The 20,778-nt window shown below is 45.9% G+C and overlaps 2 protein-coding genes across 2 annotated transcripts in view; one reads left to right on the top strand and one right to left on the bottom strand.

Moving 5' to 3' along the window:
* The window catches only part of SLC5A2 (solute carrier family 5 member 2), an 18,571-nt gene extending 7,845 nt beyond the window's left edge, over window positions 1-10,726 (top strand). Inside the window, exons 9-15 of the mRNA XM_066628966.1 lie at window positions 1,213-1,348; window positions 1,838-1,945; window positions 2,246-2,396; window positions 4,637-4,805; window positions 5,190-5,405; window positions 9,497-9,668; window positions 10,503-10,726. Of these exons, the coding sequence (XP_066485063.1) occupies window positions 1,213-1,348; window positions 1,838-1,945; window positions 2,246-2,396; window positions 4,637-4,805; window positions 5,190-5,405; window positions 9,497-9,668; window positions 10,503-10,726 (1,176 nt within the window). The remainder of the gene's footprint in view (window positions 1-1,212; window positions 1,349-1,837; window positions 1,946-2,245; window positions 2,397-4,636; window positions 4,806-5,189; window positions 5,406-9,496; window positions 9,669-10,502) is intronic.
* Window positions 9,948-20,778, bottom strand: RUSF1 (RUS family member 1). Its single transcript, XM_066628972.1, has 15 exons — window positions 20,709-20,778; window positions 18,962-19,130; window positions 18,494-18,571; window positions 18,101-18,215; window positions 15,873-15,918; window positions 15,721-15,753; window positions 15,407-15,512; window positions 14,715-14,816; window positions 14,524-14,594; window positions 14,172-14,356; window positions 13,649-13,706; window positions 13,221-13,291; window positions 12,727-12,885; window positions 12,202-12,279; window positions 9,948-12,071 (listed from the first exon to the last, which is right to left on the bottom strand). Exons 2-15 carry the CDS (start codon window positions 19,109-19,111, stop codon window positions 11,977-11,979), a joined length of 1,347 nt encoding a protein of 448 aa, XP_066485069.1. The 5' UTR covers window positions 19,112-19,130; window positions 20,709-20,778; the 3' UTR covers window positions 9,948-11,976.

Genomic DNA, 20,778 nt, shown 5'->3' with positions numbered 1-20,778 from the left:
ATACCTCTTAAACCCAAATTTATATGTTCAGGAGAATGCGCTGGTAGACTCTTGAGATGATCAAGTGGCTCAGTCCATTTCAGGCACAGATTTTTGACTGTTCTCCTGCATCAAAGCACTCTCACAAGTAAATGTGTTCCAGATCAGTCTGATTGTTGCAGTGTTAATTTTCCTCTTACAAGTAACTTTATACACAAGGGAATATTCAGAAATGCCACACGCACCCCACCTAGTCTACCACTTCAAGCCCTATTATATACTTCCCAATCCCTCCTCCATCTGCTACAAGTGTAGATCAGGTCTTACAATTGTAACACCACACACAATTTCATACTGGAAGCACAGGAAAAATCCCTGTAAGTCTCCTTCGGTCTGGACTCTGGTTGCTTAATTGTGGTGGGAAATGTATTCTGCATGTGCTCAGAAAATGCTTTTGGCTTTAGTATTCTCCTGCTCCTCACTTGAACTCTGGTATAGGTCCCTAGGACTGAGTTCTGCTGTGAAATGAAGGCTTTACTGTTTGTGTGCATGTTTTTCAAGCACCTTATGATCCAACATCAAGTAGCTTGCGAAAGGTCCTTCAGGGGCTCTGGGAGTGCTGATAGACGCTTTCCCCTGAACTCTATATGTGTTCCAATCAGGAGAGAAGGGCACGGCTGCTTTAAGGATTGCATGACTGAGGAAAATCACGTACTGTATACACACCACTTCTTTTGTGTGTTGGGAATTGTTAAGAATGACAGCCACCCAGTGGTTAAGAGGAACATCGCAGGTTGTGTTCTGCCAGAGCCACTCACTAGTTCCTATCGGAATGCCCCCTTCCTTCCCAATCCAGTCGAGAATGTGCAAATCAAAGCAAAAACTGGTCAAAGGCCAAAATAGATGAGATGTGGGAGACCTAGGACCAGCCTTTGCTTTGATTTAGAGGAGCTGGAGAGAATCTGAAACAAAACTACAGAGCAGGGTAGTTAACACTCTTCCCCATGAGGTGCAATTTATATTGGGTAAACGGGATTTTGGGGGAAGGTGAACTTTCCTCCCTCAGCACCGCAGGCCCTGCCCAACCCGCCCGCCCCCCACCTCATGCAGTTGTTTTTAACCACAGAAAAAGACATCAGGAGATCAAGTCACAAACTTCCCAAGTTGTATCTAGTTTGACCCCACAAGCTTGGAATGGATCTGCAGCAACACTCCCATTTCCACCCGTCATAGGTCATCGTTCAGAGGTGCCTGGCGGGGAAGAACCTCACCCATGTGAAAGCTGGCTGCATCCTCTGCGGCTACCTCAAACTACTGCCTATGTTTCTTATGGTTATACCTGGCATGATCAGCCGGATCCTGTACCCAGGTGAGTACCTGGTAGGTGCGCTGGTGTGTTTGGAGGGGACAAGACCACCAGATCCAGGGAGGAAAGTCTGGGGCACAGCCACACAGAACCGGTAGGGATAACAAGGTCTGGCACTGCCCCGACTCCAGGATTTTTTAAAGCAATGTTTCCTCAGCAGCCACCCTGCACTGTTGAAGAGACAAGCTACTTTGCAATTTAAAATTTATACTGGAAGGTGGGTTGCCTCCTCAGCACACAGTGGAAATGGCAAAAGACACCTCTAGCTCTTCAGCCTTTTCAGCAGCTCCTGCTGTCCTCACGGCCCCAGACCATACTTTAAGAGCCAGTGCCACAGTAGCTTCCTTGTAGCTACTGGTCTACAGGTTGGCTATGCAGAAGGTAAGAGGAGCAGGTTCATGGCAACAGGTGGGGTTCACACAAGCCATTTATCTATGGATTTAACACCAGTCTTACTCACAGCCAGCCTCTCAGCCTCCTTTGCTTTTTCAGACGAGATTGCCTGTATCATCCCGGAAGAGTGCAGACGGATATGCGGCACAGAAGTTGGGTGCTCCAACATTGCCTACCCCAAACTAGTGGTGTCCCTCATGCCAAGTGGTAAGGACAAGGATGTTTGAGTCTCCAGGGGCAATGCATTCCGCTTTGATGCTGGAGGAACTCTACAGTCCAAGTCGTCTTCCAAGGACGTGTGATGCAGCTGCCTTGCAGATACTGAGCACATCAAGATGAGACCGGGAGCTCTAAATATGCTGCCCCAAGGTCCAAAATGGAAGAAAAACAGGAAATAACAAATCTGCTCAAGTCTGCTGAACCTGAGTGTGAATGTGCACTAATTCCCCAGTGCAGCAGGACGGATTCTCAATGCATGCCTCCTCTCAGTCTTTTCTCCCCTTGCAGGCCTCCGAGGACTCATGCTGGCTGTGATGTTGGCCGCATTGATGAGTTCGTTGGCCTCCATCTTCAACAGCAGTGGTACCCTCTTCACCATGGACATCTACAACCGCCTGAGGCCAAGGGCCAGCGACAAGGAGCTGTTGATAGTGGGCAGGTAAGAAGGCATCAGTGAGCCTCACACAAATTGAGTACTGCTTTCTTCAGTAAGAACAAAAAAAGAATCCTACAGCACTTTATAGACTAACAAATTTAATCTGTCTCAGGATGTGTCAAATGGCCACTGAGATGGTGTTGAAAGGGCTAGTAGTCATAATGGCTATGCAGAACCCACCATATTCAGAGACAGTATACTACTTGCTGGATATTTACCACTTGCTGGGTATTTAGTAACCAGTTGCTGGGGACAGCAGTGGGAGAAGCGGTTGATATGCCCTGCTGGCCAGCTTCCCAGGAGCAAGTGGTTGGCTACTGTGGACAGCAGGATGCTGGGCTAGCAGGACATTTGGTTGGATGCAGCAGAACATTTCTGGAGGTTTTAAAGGCACCACAGTACTGGCTGTTGTTTCCGCCATAGCATAGACCAACGGTTCTCAAACTTTTTAGCACCAGGACCCACTTTTGAGAATGATAATCTGTTGGGACCCACTGGAAGTGATGTCATTAACCTGGTAGTGATGCCATGGCCAGAAGTGACATCATCAATTTAGCCTTCAAAGCTAAGCCGCCATCAGCCAAAGGTCCCATTACACAGCGCACTCCTGCTGTTATGTTGCATAGCTTAGAATTCAAACATTCCAGTTCAGAAGTCAAAGCAGAACACAGATTTAGATCCTTCGCCAACCACACAGCCTTCCCCCCTTTCCAGCATCCCACTTCTACCTATTCAGGGCAAAGCACCAGGCCTCTCTCCCTCTGTGAGCCCACCCTGCCTAGCAGCAGTGTGCCATATATTCAGCTCTGTATTTTCAGCGGCGGCTGAGCTAAGTAATATGCAACCCAGCTGAAATTGGTTCCCAACCCACCTAGTGGGTTCTGATCCATAGTTTGAGAAATGCTGTAATAGACTATTATTCCACTAACATTTTCTACAGTGCTGCACCAGGGACCGTTCCTGCTTCATCTAGGCCTACACAATAGACTTTTGGCCACACTGGATAGTTAACATAAGAACATAAGAAGGGCCCTGCTGGATTGGGCCAAAGGCCCATCTAGTCCAGCTTCCTGTTTCTCACGGTGGCCCACCAAATGCCCCAGGGAGCACACAAGACAACAGGCATGCAAGGAGGGTGACACACACCCAGTAGGTGACCTCTTCGGAGAGCTTGTTTGGCCCTACATTGAAAAAAAAATTGAATAGTGGGGGCTGAAATCATGATCAGGACTGTGGTGCAGGGGAGGGGAGTTTAACTGTTTGCTCCTAGGTACTACCATGGTTTCAATTCAGAACAGGGACCCCTGCAGTAGCTATTTGCATTCACACACACACACACACACACACACACACACAAATTAGGATTTGACCATTAAACTGATTTTGCTGCCATTCCTTTTCTGCAAGGAACCTTGGGAACCAGAGTTCTCCGAGGGTGTCTCTCTGTGTATTTTTATACTGCCCAGGCTTCTTAGAGGAAAGTCATGACAGTGAAACTGGCATAAAACCCATCTAAGTTCGTAGTGTGTATAAATATACCCTTCAATTTGGAAGGTGCCAGAAAAGAGGGAAATCTTACCTCTTGCATGAAAGCAGACTCTTCTACATTTTAGTCTGTCCCCCCCCCCCATACATTTAAGAAACAACGTCCATGCACGAACAAAAGGATGTGGGCAGACAAAGATGCCCACCAACAATTGCTCCACCAAGGTGCCTTTGGAGCAATTGTTCTATGATGCATCACATCATACCCAGCCCCACTTCCAAGCTGATTGTGTGGTCTACTCTGTTTGGCTCAACTCCGCTGGGCATGGAGATGGCTGGGGTGGCAGTGTGCTGTCAGCAACACATGTCTGTGCAGTTTGGGAAGGAGGGTGCAGAGCAAAGGAGAGAAGAGGGGGGGCAGCAGCAACAGCGCAAGGACAATTGTAGGACAAGCTACCCTCTCCTGTGCACAGCAGCTATCTCTGATAGTGCCTGGAAAGGCAGTACTCGCGCCAATATTAAATATAAAAAATAGTGATGAAAACCATTCTGGCCAACTCAAGCCAGCCAGCCAGCCAAGTCACATGATGCAGGCACTGGAAGATAAACACACACAGAAAATGACATCATTTGGCATCAGATGTAATTGGTAATACTATCAAAGTACAGGCAATGCTTTAGAAACTTTAGCTGTGCATCTACTGCCCTGCTTGCCACCAGGCAGAGCTGTGTCCTTACCTTGCTGTGGCTTCCTGCAGAGTGTGGATCCTGCTACTCGTGACAGTCAGTATTGCGTGGATCCCAGTGGTGCAAGCTGCCCAGGGTGGGCAGCTCTTTGACTACATCCAATCCATCAGCAGCTACCTGGCCCCACCAATTGCAGCCATCTTTCTCCTTGGAGTCTTTGTCAAAAGGGCTAATGAGCAGGTGGGTGAGTTAAAAAAAAACAAACAGGCTAATTGCAGTACTTCCCTTGCTTAGAAGAGGCGCAGTCAGTGGAAACACCAGTGCCCAAGGCTGAAGAGGCAGACACCAGCTGTCTCATACTACTGGAGCCAGCTGTCCGGAGCATGGGAAAATATAGATATGGAGGCCTGGAGATGTTGGAGCTAAGCTTCATAAAGTTTACAGTGCATTTAAAACCATCCCTTTTCCAGGAATGCCTGGGGCTCTCGTTTTTAGGGTGTGGCACTGTAGGCTGAAAAGAGGAGGGGAGCCCAATGTCTAGGGCGGAAACAGAGGACAACAGGACCCGGTTTTCCCTTCTGCTCATGCTGAATTTTCACTCCATTTTTTTCTCTCTTTCTGCAGGGTGCATTCTGGGGCCTGGTGGTGGGGCTGGCCGTGGGCATGGCCCGGATGATCCCCGAATTCATTTACGGGACAGGGAGTTGCCTCTTCCCCAGCAGCTGCCCTCGGCTGATCTGCAGCATCCACTACCTCTACTTTGCGGTCATCCTCTTTCTTGTCACTGCTGCCACCGTGATGGGCGTCTCCCTCTGCACCCCTCCAATTCCTGACAAAAACGTAAGTAAGGAAGGGGTAGAGAGAGTGTGTGTGTAAACCAAGGGAGCTGACAACTCAGTACCCCGGGGCAATAATGAACTGGGTGCTCTGGCTTAAGCACCTCACCTCCATAACTGCTGCTGCTCCCTGTTTTCACACTTCTACACCAATGTCTCTATCCTGGAGAAGACTATCCTTATTTTACAGCCTTTCTGTGATCCATCGCCCATGTCACTAGGCTTACAAACAAGAGAAGGTACCCTTTTTTCTCCCAAATAACCAAGTTAACGGAGCCGCCTTCCTTCTTGCACAAGGGTGTCCAAAGTTTTTGGCAGGAGGGCCACATCGTCTCTCTGACACTGTGTCGGGGCCAGGGGGAAAAAAAGAATTAATTTACACTTAAAATTTGAATAAATTTACATACGTTTACATAAATGAATATCTTAAAGATGAACTTATATGAATGAATGAAGGTCTTGCAATAGCTCAAGGCCTATGAAAGGCCTTGCACAAAGCAAGGTCAGCCTTTCCTTTGCTGCTGCTACTGCATCACAGACGTGAAACAACAAGCAGTGGAGGGAGCCCTCATCCCACAGCTCATGTGAGAGCTGTGAAAGTTTAAATAGTCGCCCGCACTCTGAGAGCAGTTGCATCGGGCCAGTGTGGGCTCCAACAAATCTCCAGAGGGCCAGAGACTCATTGGAGACTAGGGGCTCCCTAAGGGCCGCATTGAGAGGCCTTGAGGGCCGCAAGTGGCCCCAGGGCCAGGGTTTGGGCACCCCTGTTCTAGCACATTTGGAGCCCAGCAAGACTTGGGCCTGCCTAGAACAGGCATAACCCCAGACGCAGATGCCCCATTTGAATTCACAGGAGGAAATTTACCAGAAGTGAAGCTTCCCTGCAAGGTTATTTTCAGAGCAAAAACAGTTCCAAATCCCCATTCTTTTCTATGAAAAGTCTGCCTTAAATTGATTTTTTTGGAGCCAAAATATAATTAAACATAGAGCAACGCCTCAAATTCACTCCATGTCTGTCCAGAGAAAGATTTGCTACAAGTCACAGGTTTTCTACCTATATATCCACCCTTCTGTTCAGTGTCTCCCCCCCCCCCATAAGATTGGTTAAGCTTAGAGGACGTCAGCAGGCAGCTGAGGATTAAAATCCCAACTCCTTGGTTCTAGCACCTACCCTCTGCCACACTGGTCCTTGCGCATGGCAAATATGATGTCCACTATCTTCCATTTAGATCTTAGCAATTGTTTGACAAACATTGTACATTTAAACCCTCTTGATTTAAAAAAAAATCTATTTGTTTCCCTCTGCCTATGCACACAGGCTCTGTGTCTTAAATGACTTTTATTCAAAGTCGTGACTTCTGAATGACATTAAATGACATTTGAATAACTCTGAGGGTTATAATGGGACTGTTTCTCGGTATTTTCAATGCATACTTATTGGAGATGGAGGGAAGGCTGTGCTCAGAAGGTGGCAGCCCCACAATGCAAGTTGGCCACAGGCTGAAGTCCTGCCCAAGTTGAGCAAGAGCCAATTAGGGCAGATTCTAACTGAAACAAATGCAAGTTGGAGACTCTTTAGGCCTGAGGACTCTCTAGCAGTGCTGTTTGGGGAGAAAGGCGGGGTAAAAATTGAATGAATGAATGAATGAATTTCCATTTTGGTCTACTCCAAATGGCTGTTATGTAGGGGCTTGGTGTAAGGCCTGCATGACCACTAAACTGTAGAGCTACAGAGAAACCCTGGAGGGAGGATCCCTGGGAACGGGTCTGTCAGCCAGGGCAGCAGGAGCAGCCCCTCTTCACTCTGGCACAGAAGGAGCAGCTGAGAGTCTTTTCTCTGCTCTATAGCTGGACACAAGCTCTAAACCCGGCAATTTTCAACATTTTTCTTTTCACGCACCCAGACCTTGATGGTCTTTCTCAATGGTCTTCGCCTCTTGTGACATCACTTCCTGCTTCAGTGAGACTTTTCCTGGTTCTTAAGTTCTGTTTTTAGGGCTGCTGTCTGCAGTACTGAACGGTCTGTGCTTCCTCCTCCACCCACGGAGGAAGCAGGACAGACCATTCATTACTACAGCCAGGTGCCCTACAAACAGAGCCTCAGCACCCAGAAAAATGTACCAGCAGTTTTCAACCACTGTATGGCAAACTCCAACAGCATGTCATAGCACACAGGGTGACCAGATACAATGGAAGATAGAGCGCCTGTACTTAACCATTGTATAGAAGAGGGGATTTTGGCAGGTGCAGCTTTTTTAACCCTTCCATGTTAAGCTGCACCTGCCAAAATTTCCTCTTCTATAAAGTAGTTAAAGGTACAGGTGATCTGCCTTCCATTGTATCTGATCACCCTGGTACATGGTGTTAGTCAGGAGTCAATGTTTAAATCAGGGGCTAGTATCCACCCCGAAGTTTGATTGCGGGTTCTCCTGCCAAACTATATACCATATTATGTCCAGCTGCAAACTGAGGGCGTATACTGGTCCATGGTCTGACTTTTTCAATGAAGGCATCTCTGTCCTTGAATGGCTGGATGAACTGGACATTGACATTTGACATAGCCTAATTGTTATACACCGTAGACACTCGCCCATAAGTCAATCCCACTGATAAGGGCAGGTTTTGAGCCAACAATCATGGAATTTTCTATGACTCTCGGATAAGTCGGGGGTTAAACTTAGGGGGGTGTCTGACTATAGTTTTGTCTGATTTTACTCTAGGCCAGATCCTGAAAAATAACCCACCACTAATTGTTACCTAAGAACTGTAGTCTCTAATTTATTAAAAACATAGTAAAAGATCCTAAGATACATTTTTATTCTTTTTAAATTCTGGTCTTCATCACCTTTTTGTAAGCACTATCAGAGTAAGTGCAACATACCAGTAAAACAGTGGTTCCCAATCTGGTATTCATGTACTCCCAGGGACACTCAACAGGACCTTTAGGGGTACTTGCAAAAGAATGGAATAATGGTAGAAAAAGGCAGGTCATGTCCCAGAATGCCTTGCAAGACAGGAATGCGCCTTGCAAGGACCAGCAAGGCAGGTAGCTAGTTGGCTGTGAAAGTCCCACCAATAGCTAGTTTTTGGTCATCAATTCATGTATGAAACAGTGATTGAAAACCAGTGCAGTAAAAAAGCTGAAACATAATATGGAAAGTGATCAGTCACCCAGAATTTCTCAGCACACTTCTGGTGCAGAACAGTGCAAAGGCAGAGTCTTCAGTTCTTCAGACAGATGAAAAGAGAAAGTATGTGATGAATACATGGGCTTTCATATGGGGGAGATGAGGGCTTGTATTATTAATTACAAACATTTTGCTAATATGAAGGGTACTATTTATGGAAATGGGCTGCCAAGGGATATGCAAGTGAAAAGGGTTGGTAACCACTGCAGGAGATCCATGAATCAAATCCACCTTCAAGGTGTCTGGTGTGTTAAGCCAGAACCTCTGCGTACAACATACAACCCATAACGCATAACTGGGAGTGTGCAATTCAATTCACAGCAGAGAGATGCAGCTGCATATATTTGCAACCCTTTTTACTCAGAAGTAGACCCACTGCTTTCCATGGGTGTTATTCTTAAGTAAGGGTGCACTGCATTGTAGCCTGCTTCAAATGGAGATTCCTATCCTGGTGTTTCAAAAAACAAGCATTTGCAAAGCAGAACCAGGCTGCAGCAGAAGGAAGGAGAATAAAAGGTTAACACATTGCTTCTAAGGAGCTGTGCCTGCCTGCTGCTGGAGAAACTTTGCACCTGCCTGTCTGCCCTTGAGAAAGGGAACTTTTCAGAGTTTAAAGGCTTTGCCCTCCGACTGACCTGGAGATAAGGCGAAGTGATAATTGGAGCTTGATTACTTGGCAAAAATTTCAGGTACTATAGGCAAGCATCTATCTATCTATAGGCAACTACCTATATAGGTATAGTATAGGTATAGTATAGATAGTATAGGTACTATACTATCAGGTACTATAGGCGAGTATCTATTATAGGCGAGTAAGTCCATGTATTATATGCCATATGCTAAATAAACAAACCCTGGTAGCACAACAGTTAAATATTGCTAAACCAATCCTGTTCTGCCCCCACAGCTGCATCGACTGGTCTTCAGCCTCAGGCACAGTAAGGAAGAGCGAGTAGACCTGGACTTGGAGGAGGAGGATGTGGCTAAACAGAGGGGAGACTCACAGCAGCAGCAGCAGCGGCAGGCAGAGATGGCAGCAACCAGGAACGGGAGGCTGGAGAATGTGCTGGAGGTGGAAGGTGATGCAAGAGGAGGGGCCGAGAGAGATGGGCAGCTCCACACAGTGGCACCTCTACACATCCCTGGAATGGCTTTTGCCAGGGGGTTTCATTTTTTCCTTTTGGGCTTGCCTCTGCCACAGCTTTATAACCACTTCCCACTAGCTGGAACCAATTTCAGGAAGAAGGAAATAATACGTTATTTTGGTTGCAATAGGAAGTCATGAGGCCTGGGGTTAGCTGTCCAGCAACCATCCACTTTGCCCCCTTATGCCGCTGCCACTGGTCAGGCCCATCAGAGGGCCACAAGCTGTGTACTACTACACCAGGTGGCACCCATAATCTGGCCCTACTACTGCAGAGGCTCAGTTTCCTTTGGAGCAAGGAGCGCCAGAGTCTGCCTTTGAGGAGGGAAAACCTCTGTAGATTTTATTTATAAAAATATTCCAGTGCCGCCTTCCTTCTGTAACAGGGTGATTCAAGGCAGCTCTCAAAGTCACATAAAAGCACATTAACAACATGTAGCTAACAGAAGTGAGCGGCCAACTCAAACCAAGCCAGCCAAGGACAACTAATTATATAATTTATATTAGGATATAAACTAATTTATATCAATTGCCTGGAGAGGCAGGAATGTTTTTTACATTCTTGCAAGAAACAGACTAGGCAAGGGCGGGGGCATCCATTAGGGCTAGTGAAGCTCTGTGTCCATACTTGACCACGCACAAGGCAACTGCCTCAGGGAGAAGATTTTGTTTCCCATTAAGGGGCACCTAAATGTCAGTTAGTTATACTCTGGCTTATCCAGCCTCTTGGGGGTCATCCAGATGCCATCTTGTCCCCTCCTCCATACAGATTCCAAAGCAGTGCCCAGTGGTTGGCTGTGCCGATGCATGGGCTGGTTCTGTGGGATGGGAACAAACAGCCAAGAGCAACCGGAGCCTAGTCCAGAAGAGAAGGCCGAGGAGTTGCGGCGCCTGACAGACATCACGGAGTCCCCCACTTGGAGGCGTGTTGTCAACATCAACGCAATCATCATGATGGCCCTTGCGATATTTTTGTGGGGCTGCTATGCCTGAGCGTCATCTGCCACGGTGTCTCACCATGACCCATAACCCTGATGTTTGCCCCACCAACCAAGCCATTTGAGTATGCTGCGTAACCTTCAGCCTCTGAGAAAAAGCAGGAGCAAAAAGATGGAGAGTTGGTAGGAATTTTAAGGCCATCAAGGTCACATCCAGAAGCCAGGATCATCCACACCCGCTGCGGATTAACCTACACAACCCAGAGCAGAGAGTGTGTACATCACAAACAAGTCTAGGCCAGTGAGATGTCTTGTTCGGAAGGCTCTCCCAAGCTCCTCAATCAATTTCTCCCCAGACTATTGGCCCAAGATACATCACAGGTCCAATGGGAATTGCAAATCCAACATTGGGGGGAAAAGATTAAGTTCTACTTTGGTACCCCCATAACTCAGCCCCTGAGATTTTCCCTGTCCTGTTTTTACATATTCCAGTATCTTCCCAGCTGGTCATCTACACTACCTCCCTTTCTTGTTAATATACATGCATGCCTGGTTTCCCAAACCACGCTCAAATACCCTCTCCCTCAACAAGGACACAAACCTCTCACATCTCACCCCATTGGTGGCTATCCAAAGCCAGGATTTGGAAGACAAAAGAGACAAGAAAATAAATCCAATTCTGAAAAACAGCAAATGCTTCTGCATGTTATGGACTAGAGGCAATGAGAGGGAAGAGTGGTGTTCGCACTTCTCCTCTGGGTACACAAACACACACGCACACGGTTTGTGGGATAAGAGTCTACATAAACACTTCTGATTCATGGATGCAACTTCTGGTCATCCCACTTCATGGACCTTTCCCAGAACACCGCCCAGATGCAACTGGAAGTTGCATCCATGAACCAGAAGTGGCTTCTGGTCACATCAAAGAGGTGTTCTGAGATTGGGGAAGGTCCATGGAGTGGTCCACAGGCCTACCCACACCCCAGAATACTTCCCAGACATGACTGGAAGTGGCTTTTGAAGGCCCTCTGAGATGTGGGCTTGGCATCCACAGATGGCGGAATCCATGGATACTGAGTCCGCAGATACTGAGGATCCACTGTATATAAAAATCTTTATGTTCACAATTTACCCACCCCCACAAACAGACCCCTCAGTACTTTAGGAAGGAGGAAGTGCACTGCCAGCCCCTCTTCTGTGTTTTGGCATTACAGCTTTCCTGATCTCATGTTAGACAGAGATCAACAATTGGAACCATTCCTCTTTAAGTTTCAAGGAAACTATAGCAAATGTCTCCCACAATCAAAGAGCTTTCTTCTTGGCAATAGACCAATCCACACGCCACTCCTCAGGGCCTAGGAGATTGCGGTCTGTTACCCATCCTGCTTCAGTCAGACCTGGAAAAAACAGAGATGCCAAAAGTTACAAATTTGTTTCAAATTGAGGCAAAGGAATTAAGCAGTTGTTGAAGGAGTGGGCATTTGTTTGTTTGTTTTTACCATCAGTATCTACACTTCCACTACATACCTGTCAAGAATTTGGGAAATACCCTGTCTAGGAGGCGATGTGATTCAGAAACCATAGCCCAGTTCTCACCGTCAGGTTCTGAATGATAAAGGAATAAGGGAGAAAGGAGATAGGAGTGGCCAAACCAGCACAATGAAAAGAAGACAAAAAATTTAAAGTATTAAAAATATGCTGAATTACCCATCCTGAGCCCTTAGGGTGTGGCGGACTATAAATGCAAAATATACAAAAAAAAAAACATCCTTCAAAGAGGGCTGGGAAAATCTCACTCCAAGCAAAACAAGGACATAAGCAGCTACCTCATGTCAAATCAGACCATCTAGTCTAGCACTGTCGACTTGAATTGGCAACAGCTGTCCAGTGTCAAAAGGAAGACATGTTTCCTAGCCCTGCAACCCAAGATCCTTCAAACAGGGGTGCCAGGAGTTTAACTGCAGTGTCTGTCCTACAGCATGGAGCTCAAGTTGCACCCCCTGGATTGCCTCCCCTGACCCCTTCTTTCAGATTCACTTCCTGGTTCATTACCTTCTTGTAGCCTATTCTGCAGATCCAGGAGAGACTCTCTCTCCACCAGGGATGCTGACACAGGCTGGTAGAGCAGAGATTCCAGGATAAGGGCATGAGTGCAGGCTTTAATCACATCCATGCTGTCTGCCTGCTGGTGCAGGAGCACTGAGACAGTCCCTATGGAAAGATAAAAAGAAAAAAGGCACTGGGAAGATCCTAGGATTGATCTCTCTCTCTCTCTCTCTCTCTCCTTGCACCAGAGTCCTTCACAAGAGTAGACATCTGAACTCAGGTCTCCTCAGTCGCAGTGCAGCTGTCTTAGCATTACAACAAACTGACTCTCACTATCTTTGCAGCCATAACCATCTAGAAACTGGCCAAATTCTTTGCCCAGTGGCATAGAATATGCAAAGCTCCGCCCATAACCTGTGCCACTTTCAGTCTCCCTCTTTTAGCCTTCAGTGTTGGGAAACCTCTCTCAATTAGTGCCTTGCTAGTGTTTGTACACTCACCAGCTGCTTGGCTGAAAAAGATTAAGTAGTTTGAAGAGTTCCCGTCAAGAGCTTTCTGGAATTCAGCAACACTGGCAGAGAGTAGAGAAGAAGATATTGATACCAAAGGTTAAGGAGGCATTTCACAACTTAGAGGGTAGCATGGGAGAATTTGACCTGAAAAGCCTCCCGGAGATTCCTGGTAGAATATCTGGACCCATGGGAGTTTTGTGTGCGCAGAAGTCGCCCTGAAAACGTGTTAGCTGGCAAAAGCACAGACAACAATTAAGACATTCATTTTCTCATTTACTCTAAATGCTTTTCCACTTGTAGAGTATTGCTTGAGGTGGCTCAAAACTTTAAAAAATCTTAAAGGGACTATTTTAAAAACTTATATAAATTTTATTGGGTTTTCCTCCACAGAATGGAAGACAACACATAACACTCACTTGGAAACAACTGTGTGAAGTGGAGCCCCCAGGGTCAGCCTGAGTTGCTTCTGGGACCCTACAAAAAAAGGGGGAAATGGATTTCTATAAAAACTGATTACAATCAGGAAACATGGAAAAGGATTCAGGGAGTCCTTTTGCTCTTCCTGAATCTCTTCTGTTTCCCAAATCATAAAGTCCAAAAAGCACTGAATTTCCAAATGGCCTGTGGAATGTCTCAATTTCCAAATGGCCAACCAAAAACAATTCTTGTTCTTCAAATTGCTCATTTAAATGCACTCAAATGAAGTGGGATATCCTGAGCAGTAAACAAGCCTCAAAACTTACAGCAAATTAACAAGACCTCAGAAAAGCCATTGGAACTCACAGAGACAGATTTAACAAGTTCCAATCGCCATTAGGAAATTCAGTGTGTTCTTCTGGCCATGCTGAAAAAAAATCAGCATGTCTGAATGGTGAAGTTCTTTTGTTCACAGTATGTTCCCCCACCCTTCAGAGTCTGTGGAAACAAATTGTTGATTACCCAGCAGCAGAGGCTCCCTAGGATTTGCAACAGCAGGGTCCAGAACTGTTCCACTTTGCAGGAAATGGTGCAAGACGAGGCGAAGCCGGGCACGGTTGAGGGTCTCCATGCAGACGGCCCGCACTGCCCGATAGTTGGCATAGAGATGCAGGACGGTGAAGAGACCATAGAGGATGTAGGTGAGGCTGAAGGGAAAGCGGCAATGGAATCAAAGAAAGGGGACTGGCCCCACTTGCCTTTCCTTCCTAACCTCAAACCTCCCTTTCCATTCTTTTATCCTCTCAGATCTTGCCTCTCTCACAATCTACCAACATATTATCTTTGATGTAGAAAATGATGCTGTTTCACTCACCAAAGGTTTTCTGCAACAAGAGGGATAAGGAGAAGACTGAAGAGCAGGCCAGCTAAGTTCACCAGTGTCTCCTGAGTAAAGTTAAAAGAGAGCAAGTTGAAGACCTCAGATCTTTTACAGACTCTCTCCAACCAGGCCAAGTATTGACCAGTACATGCCCGATGGCCTCTCTTAAAAAGCCAAGCTCTCACCTGGCTTCCATCTTTGGCTGAAACGTCTGCCATGTTGTCCCGCCGAGCCTGGTGCATCGTAAGGGCTGCCCGAGTGGCACCTCCAGCCACTCCCACAATGCACTGAAGCAGGGAAACGACAGGAGAGAAAGTGGAACGGAAGGAGAACATGAGATCTTATGGACTCCACACAGAACAACTGTGTAATCATCCAAGGTACAGGGTGACCAAAAAAAAACAGAACCCACAAATCTTTGAATAAAACTGTTAATTTTAATTTTTCTTTGGAAAGAACATGACTTTTATGCAAAGCGACCAAGATAACTGAAACTTTGGGGAATAATCGTACACAGATTGAAGTTTGAGTCCAGTAAGTTTCTTGAAATTTACTGGACCTTTGTAGGATTTAATAACATTTTTATGGGTTCTGGGTTTTTTGGGTCACCATGTACATACACAGAGCATCACACCAAGCCCTCGTCCTCGCTGCATCTAAGCTCCCAGAATCACAGCAATTCCAGCCATTACCCTCATTTTCCAGGTATCGTATAAACTATCTTCTCAATACTAGCTTACAAGAGACATTACACCAATTCTTCTCCCCCAACTATACACACCAATCCACCCAATTCCCATCTCCTTTCCCATCACAGTTGCCTCATCATACCACTAAACAAACTCCCACCCCCAATACAGACTTCCTTCTTTTATACCTTAAAGAAGCCACTAGTGCACACAATGAGAGTGAAGCATGCTGGGAATGCTGGAGCCATGATCTCCATTAAAATAGCCATGTCATTGAGTATATCTGCAAAGAGCCTGGAGGTGGGGAGAAGAGTCCAAATGTCAACCAGCTAAAACCAAAGGACAAATGCAAACCCACCATGAGAACTAGACGTACAATACCCACTTTCAGTGTGCATAGAAGTTGATGACAGTGTACCTAATACTGGACATGGAACAAAAGAGTAATAGATCTATAAGCAGGGGTCAAAACAGAGGAAATGGTCCATCTGCATTGCTTTACCTCCATTGCTTAGCATCACAGTCCAATTTGCTCCTGGAAGAGGGGAAAAAAGGGAGGGGAGCTTTGAAGATCAAACCCCCAAAAGATAAACAATAACCCCATCCAAATATATTTTCCAAATGACCAATAGAGGGAGGGGAAGCAGGACTCACCCCTTGCTCCAAGCAAAGAGGATTCGGCCCAGCATTCCCGTCCCATCTGTAACAGAAAGGGTGAAGCAGATATGAGCGGCCCTGGGAATAGCAGGCCTTTGCGGAGACTCTCTCTAAACAAGTGAGTAAGAAGAAGTAAGCTTATTCTTGGTAGGGAGTGGCTTGCCAGGAGTGTGGGGAGGGGTACGGCTATTGAAGACCTAGACACGGAGGGTGATGTTGAAATAATTATCCTTCCTTGAGTGGGATGAAGTCCAAAGAAAGGCAGGCAGATGAGGATAAGGACCCAGAGAGACTGGTACTGAGGGCCCTGACAGATGTGTTGTTTTTTATCTGTTCAAATTCAGTTCACACTTGAAGAAAAAACACCAGCTGGAAACATGTCACCAACAGTAGCTCCCAAGTGCCTATTTACTGCATGCCTACAAACTCACCACCCACTCTTCAAACATGAAGGTGTGCACTACATAAAGGGTCCGCTTCTCCAGTGGCTACATTGGCTGCCCATTCGTTTCCGGGCCCAATTCAAGGTGCTGGTTTTGACCTTTAAAGCCCTATACTGCTCTGAGCCAGGGTATCTTAGAGATCGCCTACTTCCGCACAATCCGGCTTGTTCTCTTAGGTCATCAGAGAAGGCCTTTTTACAAGTGCCGCCGCCTAGGGAGGTATGTGGGGCGGCGGCAAGAAATAGGGCCTTCTCAGTAGTGGCACCAACGCTATGGAATTCCCTTCCCCTTGACTTAAGAATGGCTTCCTCTCTTGAGTCTTTTCGGCGAGGCCTGAAGACCCTTCTGTTTAAACAAGCCTTCTGAGTTCTTGGCCTTTTTAACATCTTTTCAACATCTTTTAATTTTTTACAGGCCTGATTCTTTTATGACTCGCTGCTCTATGCTCTTTTTACCTTTTTACTACTTGTTATCTGACTACTGTTTTTATATGTGTTAATATGCTTTTATCTGTTTTTAAATTATGTTGTTAATCTGTTTTTTAATTATGTTGTTTAATCTGTTTTTAACCTGTTGTAAGCTGCCTTGAGTCCCTTCAGGGAGAAAGGTGGGGTAAAAATAAAGTTATTATTATTTATTATTCCAATCCTAACCAACTTTGCAGCAGCAATGCAGCCCTGAGGTAAGACAACAAACTTTCTCTTATCTTGAGGAGGCCTCTGTGACTGCCCACCACACCACATGATGCAGCACATGCCACATTAGCACAGCTGAATCAATGCTGGAAAGTTAGGTAGGGTTGGGCCCAAAGTCTTCTAAAGAGCCCATGTGGAGCACAGCCACTCCTGGGTTGGGGAGACCCAAACCCTCACAGCCATTGAATGGAAGGTCATTGGGTGGCCCTGAGCCAGTTGCTAGCTCTCCATCCAACCAACCTCAGAGGAGTTGTGGTGAGATTAAAATGGAGGGCTGGGTACATTGCCCTGAGTTCCTTGCAGGAAAGGCAGGATAAAAATGTCGCAGGGACAGTAACAATGACAACAGGTCTCTGTTGCTGAGGTAGTAAGAACATGGTGCTTAAAAGGAAGCAACAAAGGAAACAATATCAGGCTATGAGCTTCTGAGAGAGGTTGTACAGGTAAGCAAAAGAAAAGGGAATTCTGAGCAGGAGTTTCAGGCTGGAAAGCTCTTAGGTGGGGAAGAAAGACAAGTGGGTCAAGGCTAGTGTGGGTTGGGGGAGCAATGGAGTGGAACTCCAATGCTATGACACTATGGGTGGCTCTTCTTCACAAAACACCACCACTTTGGAGTTCCCTGCCAGCCCTGCCCTACTCATATTTCTTTCACACCCAAAAGCGTTCGAGCTTGAAAAATCCAGAGCTGTTTGACCTGAAAATTATTTTGAGAGGCCCAGTAATGACAGTATAAGCTTCAAGCAAGCATTTCAAGGCACACTAGGTATATTATTAATTATTATTATTATTATTAACAGTATTTATATACCGCTTTTCAACTAAAAGTTCACAAAGCGGTTTACAGAGAAAAATCAAATAACTAAATGGCTCCCTGTCCCAAAAGGGCTCACAATCTAAAAAGATGCAAAGGAATACCAGCAGGCAGCCACTAGAACAGACAGTGCTGGGGGGAGGTGGGCCAGTTACTCTCCCCCTGCTAAAAAAAAGGAGCAAAAGGCACAGCACATACATAAAGGCACATATATAAAGGCACATACATAAAAAGGAATGAGCTTTCAGGCACAGGTAAACATAAGACAGGTCTCACCTTTCAGCATCCAAGTGACAGTGGCGGCCGTCACAGTTGAAGTCTCGTCCCCAACTCCCACTCCCTTCAGCACAGCCTGGGTGGCCAAAGTCCCTGTGATGCTGCTAGCAAAGGCCTGGGTTGGGTGGGGAGAGAGGAAGGATAATTAAGGCAGAATCCAAAAGAAATTAGATGTGTAAGAATTGGGGGAGGGGGGGTGCTCCAGTTAGCCAGCTGCTTGCAGCCTTCCTTTCACCCTCACACATGATGCTCTGCTCTGCATCACACAATCATATCCACCCTAAAGATCACCTTAAAAAAAATCTCTCCTTATACATTAAAAAGTGATTCTGGCTTCTCTTTTACATCCCCTAAAAACAGAGAAGAGGTTGGGATGGACAATGGTCCCTTTACCTGCACTGTGTCCCAAATCTGGTAGGTAAGGTAGTCTGGACTCACACTGTCAGGATAACCTTGGGGTAAGAAGACTGACTGTTGGAAAATGAGAGAGAAATAGGACAAGAATATTTGGATCTACAAAAAAGGAGATACATTACTATCCTTACTCCAGGGGTACCATATTCTGATTACCACCCATTCCACTCCCATGCACACTCCAGGATGACTGAAAGTTATGCAGGCAACTCTTGAACTTCTTCCAAAAATAATCCATTTTTAATAACTTAATAGTACTGTGTTGCAGGGCTCTCTCAATGCGCACACAATGAGATCAGTATAAATCTTCAAAATACATATTTTCTGTATATGTATGCTTAAATAGAGAATATTTATTGCATTGGTAGAATTTATACAGCATATAAATTCTACCAATGCCTGCAAATAACCATTGGGTGTCACTCTAAAAAATCATCATGTATTTACCATGAATATATCGCACACGGAACGGCCTCTCCAATCTTCCTTCCTGTCTGGGATACAGCTCAGTCTTCCGCTGGGCAAAGACCAGTAGCGCTGAGCACTGTGGGAGCCATAACTTTCTGTGCAAAGGGGCTGTTCCTCAGAATCTGTCATGGTCGCAGCAGCCCTTGAACTGTTCAAAGGCACACAGAATTCACCAATTGCTCTCTTGATGGAACACAATATATTGTACATGAACCTGAATTGCTGGGTCCAGAGCATCTCTCATGATCACAGATGTACATGGATTTCTGAGAGCAGTTTTCAAACATCATTCGCTCGGGAAACCTCAACACAAGCAGTAGTCTCATCAGGATTCAAAAGGTGGCTGAGCCCAACCAAAAGAAAAAGACTGGAGTCAAACATATCATAGTCTTTATTGGCACTCCAGTGGTTTTCCACTCCAAAAGAAGACAGAGGATTTTCAACAGAGAGATGGTCAAGGGATAGAGTGATACCACTCTGCACCCGCAAGAACCATGGCTAATGGCAGCTTCCGGTTTCCACTGGAAGTTCAACTGTGCATCACACTGGGTTTTTTTTTCTGTTCCTGTGGATCCAACAGTCCTGATTGCATGTACCAAGATTTCTCCCCCAGAACATGCTCCAGAATCCTCCACAATGAACTGAGAATTCTGGGGTGGGCATGTTCCAGAGAACTGTCTCAGCTCACACACATCAGGTGTAACCCTGGCAGCACATCTTAAAACATGGTCCTATTTCCTTCCCCCTAAATCTTATCTGCCTTTGCTGCTCTTCTTACTAAAGAGCCCCAGGATTCCATGGAGTGCATTGACCAACAATGCTTAGAGCCCAAATGTATTGATCTCTGATAGTACCATTGCCTAGACACAGGAAACTCTACACTCCTCTGGTGAATGTGTCTTTCAAAGAGACACATCAAATACACCCGTGAGAATACTGACGTTACCGACATACTAGCTTTACTGATATGGCTCCTCTTAATAAAGCCTGGAAATGTTTGCTCTGCAGGGCAAAATTAGCAGTGCTGCTGAAAAGTCTCACTATAGAAATTGCTTGCTTGCTTGCTTGCTTGTGGAGCTACTTTTTGCCAGAACTCTCTTATTGATAGAAATCTGCACCTGTGAAACTAATTTCAAATTAAGTTTTGACACACCCCTACAGTTGCAATCCTATACACTTCCCTGTCAGTAAGTCCCATTGAATTCCGCAAGTTTTACTTCTGAACAGAAATGTATAGGATTGCACTGCAATTCCATTTTAAAGCAAGCCGCAGCACACAGGTTAGGGGGCTTATACAGATCAAACACATGGGTTACTTACAACAATTCTGTACATTAAAACCTCTGCAGACTGAACTAGGAATCCTGCCTGGAGTTCTGGACAACTCAAAAAAAAAAGCCTCCTACCTTATGGTCAGTGCTTATCCCGTAAAAAGCCCCAGCTGAAGCATTTCAGATTGCATCTACATCCAAGCAAACTGGGACGCTGTGAGTGTTCAACAGCATGGTCGTGCAAACACTTCTACACCCAGCCCCTCCATGCAATCAGAGTACAACACAGCAGTTCCCATAAATGCAAAACTAACATCCAACACAATGAATGCAAACACATCCAGCAGCAGCTTTTTCAAGCATCCACACGCAGGCTCAAGTTTTTTTTTCCCCTAAGTACTTGTGCAACACCTGTAGTCTCCCCAGCCTCACTCAAGGCGTTACTACACCATCACCTCTCTGCTTGGTCTACTTCTTTGCAACCAGCGTCCAGTACACACTCCAACAGCTTCCAGTTACATTTTG

The sequence above is a fragment of the Tiliqua scincoides genome, chromosome 5, assembly GCF_035046505.1.
Source record: "Tiliqua scincoides isolate rTilSci1 chromosome 5, rTilSci1.hap2, whole genome shotgun sequence".
NCBI classification, from domain to species: domain Eukaryota; kingdom Metazoa; phylum Chordata; class Lepidosauria; order Squamata; family Scincidae; genus Tiliqua; species Tiliqua scincoides.
Note: the sequence above shows the minus strand (reverse complement) of the source record. Positions and strands in the feature narration are given on the sequence as shown.

Coding starts and splice junctions, on each gene's coding strand:
- RUSF1 (XM_066628972.1), bottom strand. CDS start 19,111: ATGACAGATTCTGAGGAACAGCCCCTTTGCACAGAAAGTTATGGCTCC. Junction 14,595..14,714: donor CAGCCAAAGATGGAAGCCAG/GTGAGAGCTTGG, acceptor AACTTTACTCAG/GAGACACTGGTGAACTTAGC. Junction 12,886..13,220: donor CTTTTTCAGCCAAGCAGCTG/GTGAGTGTACAA, acceptor ATCTTTCCATAG/GGACTGTCTCAGTGCTCCTG.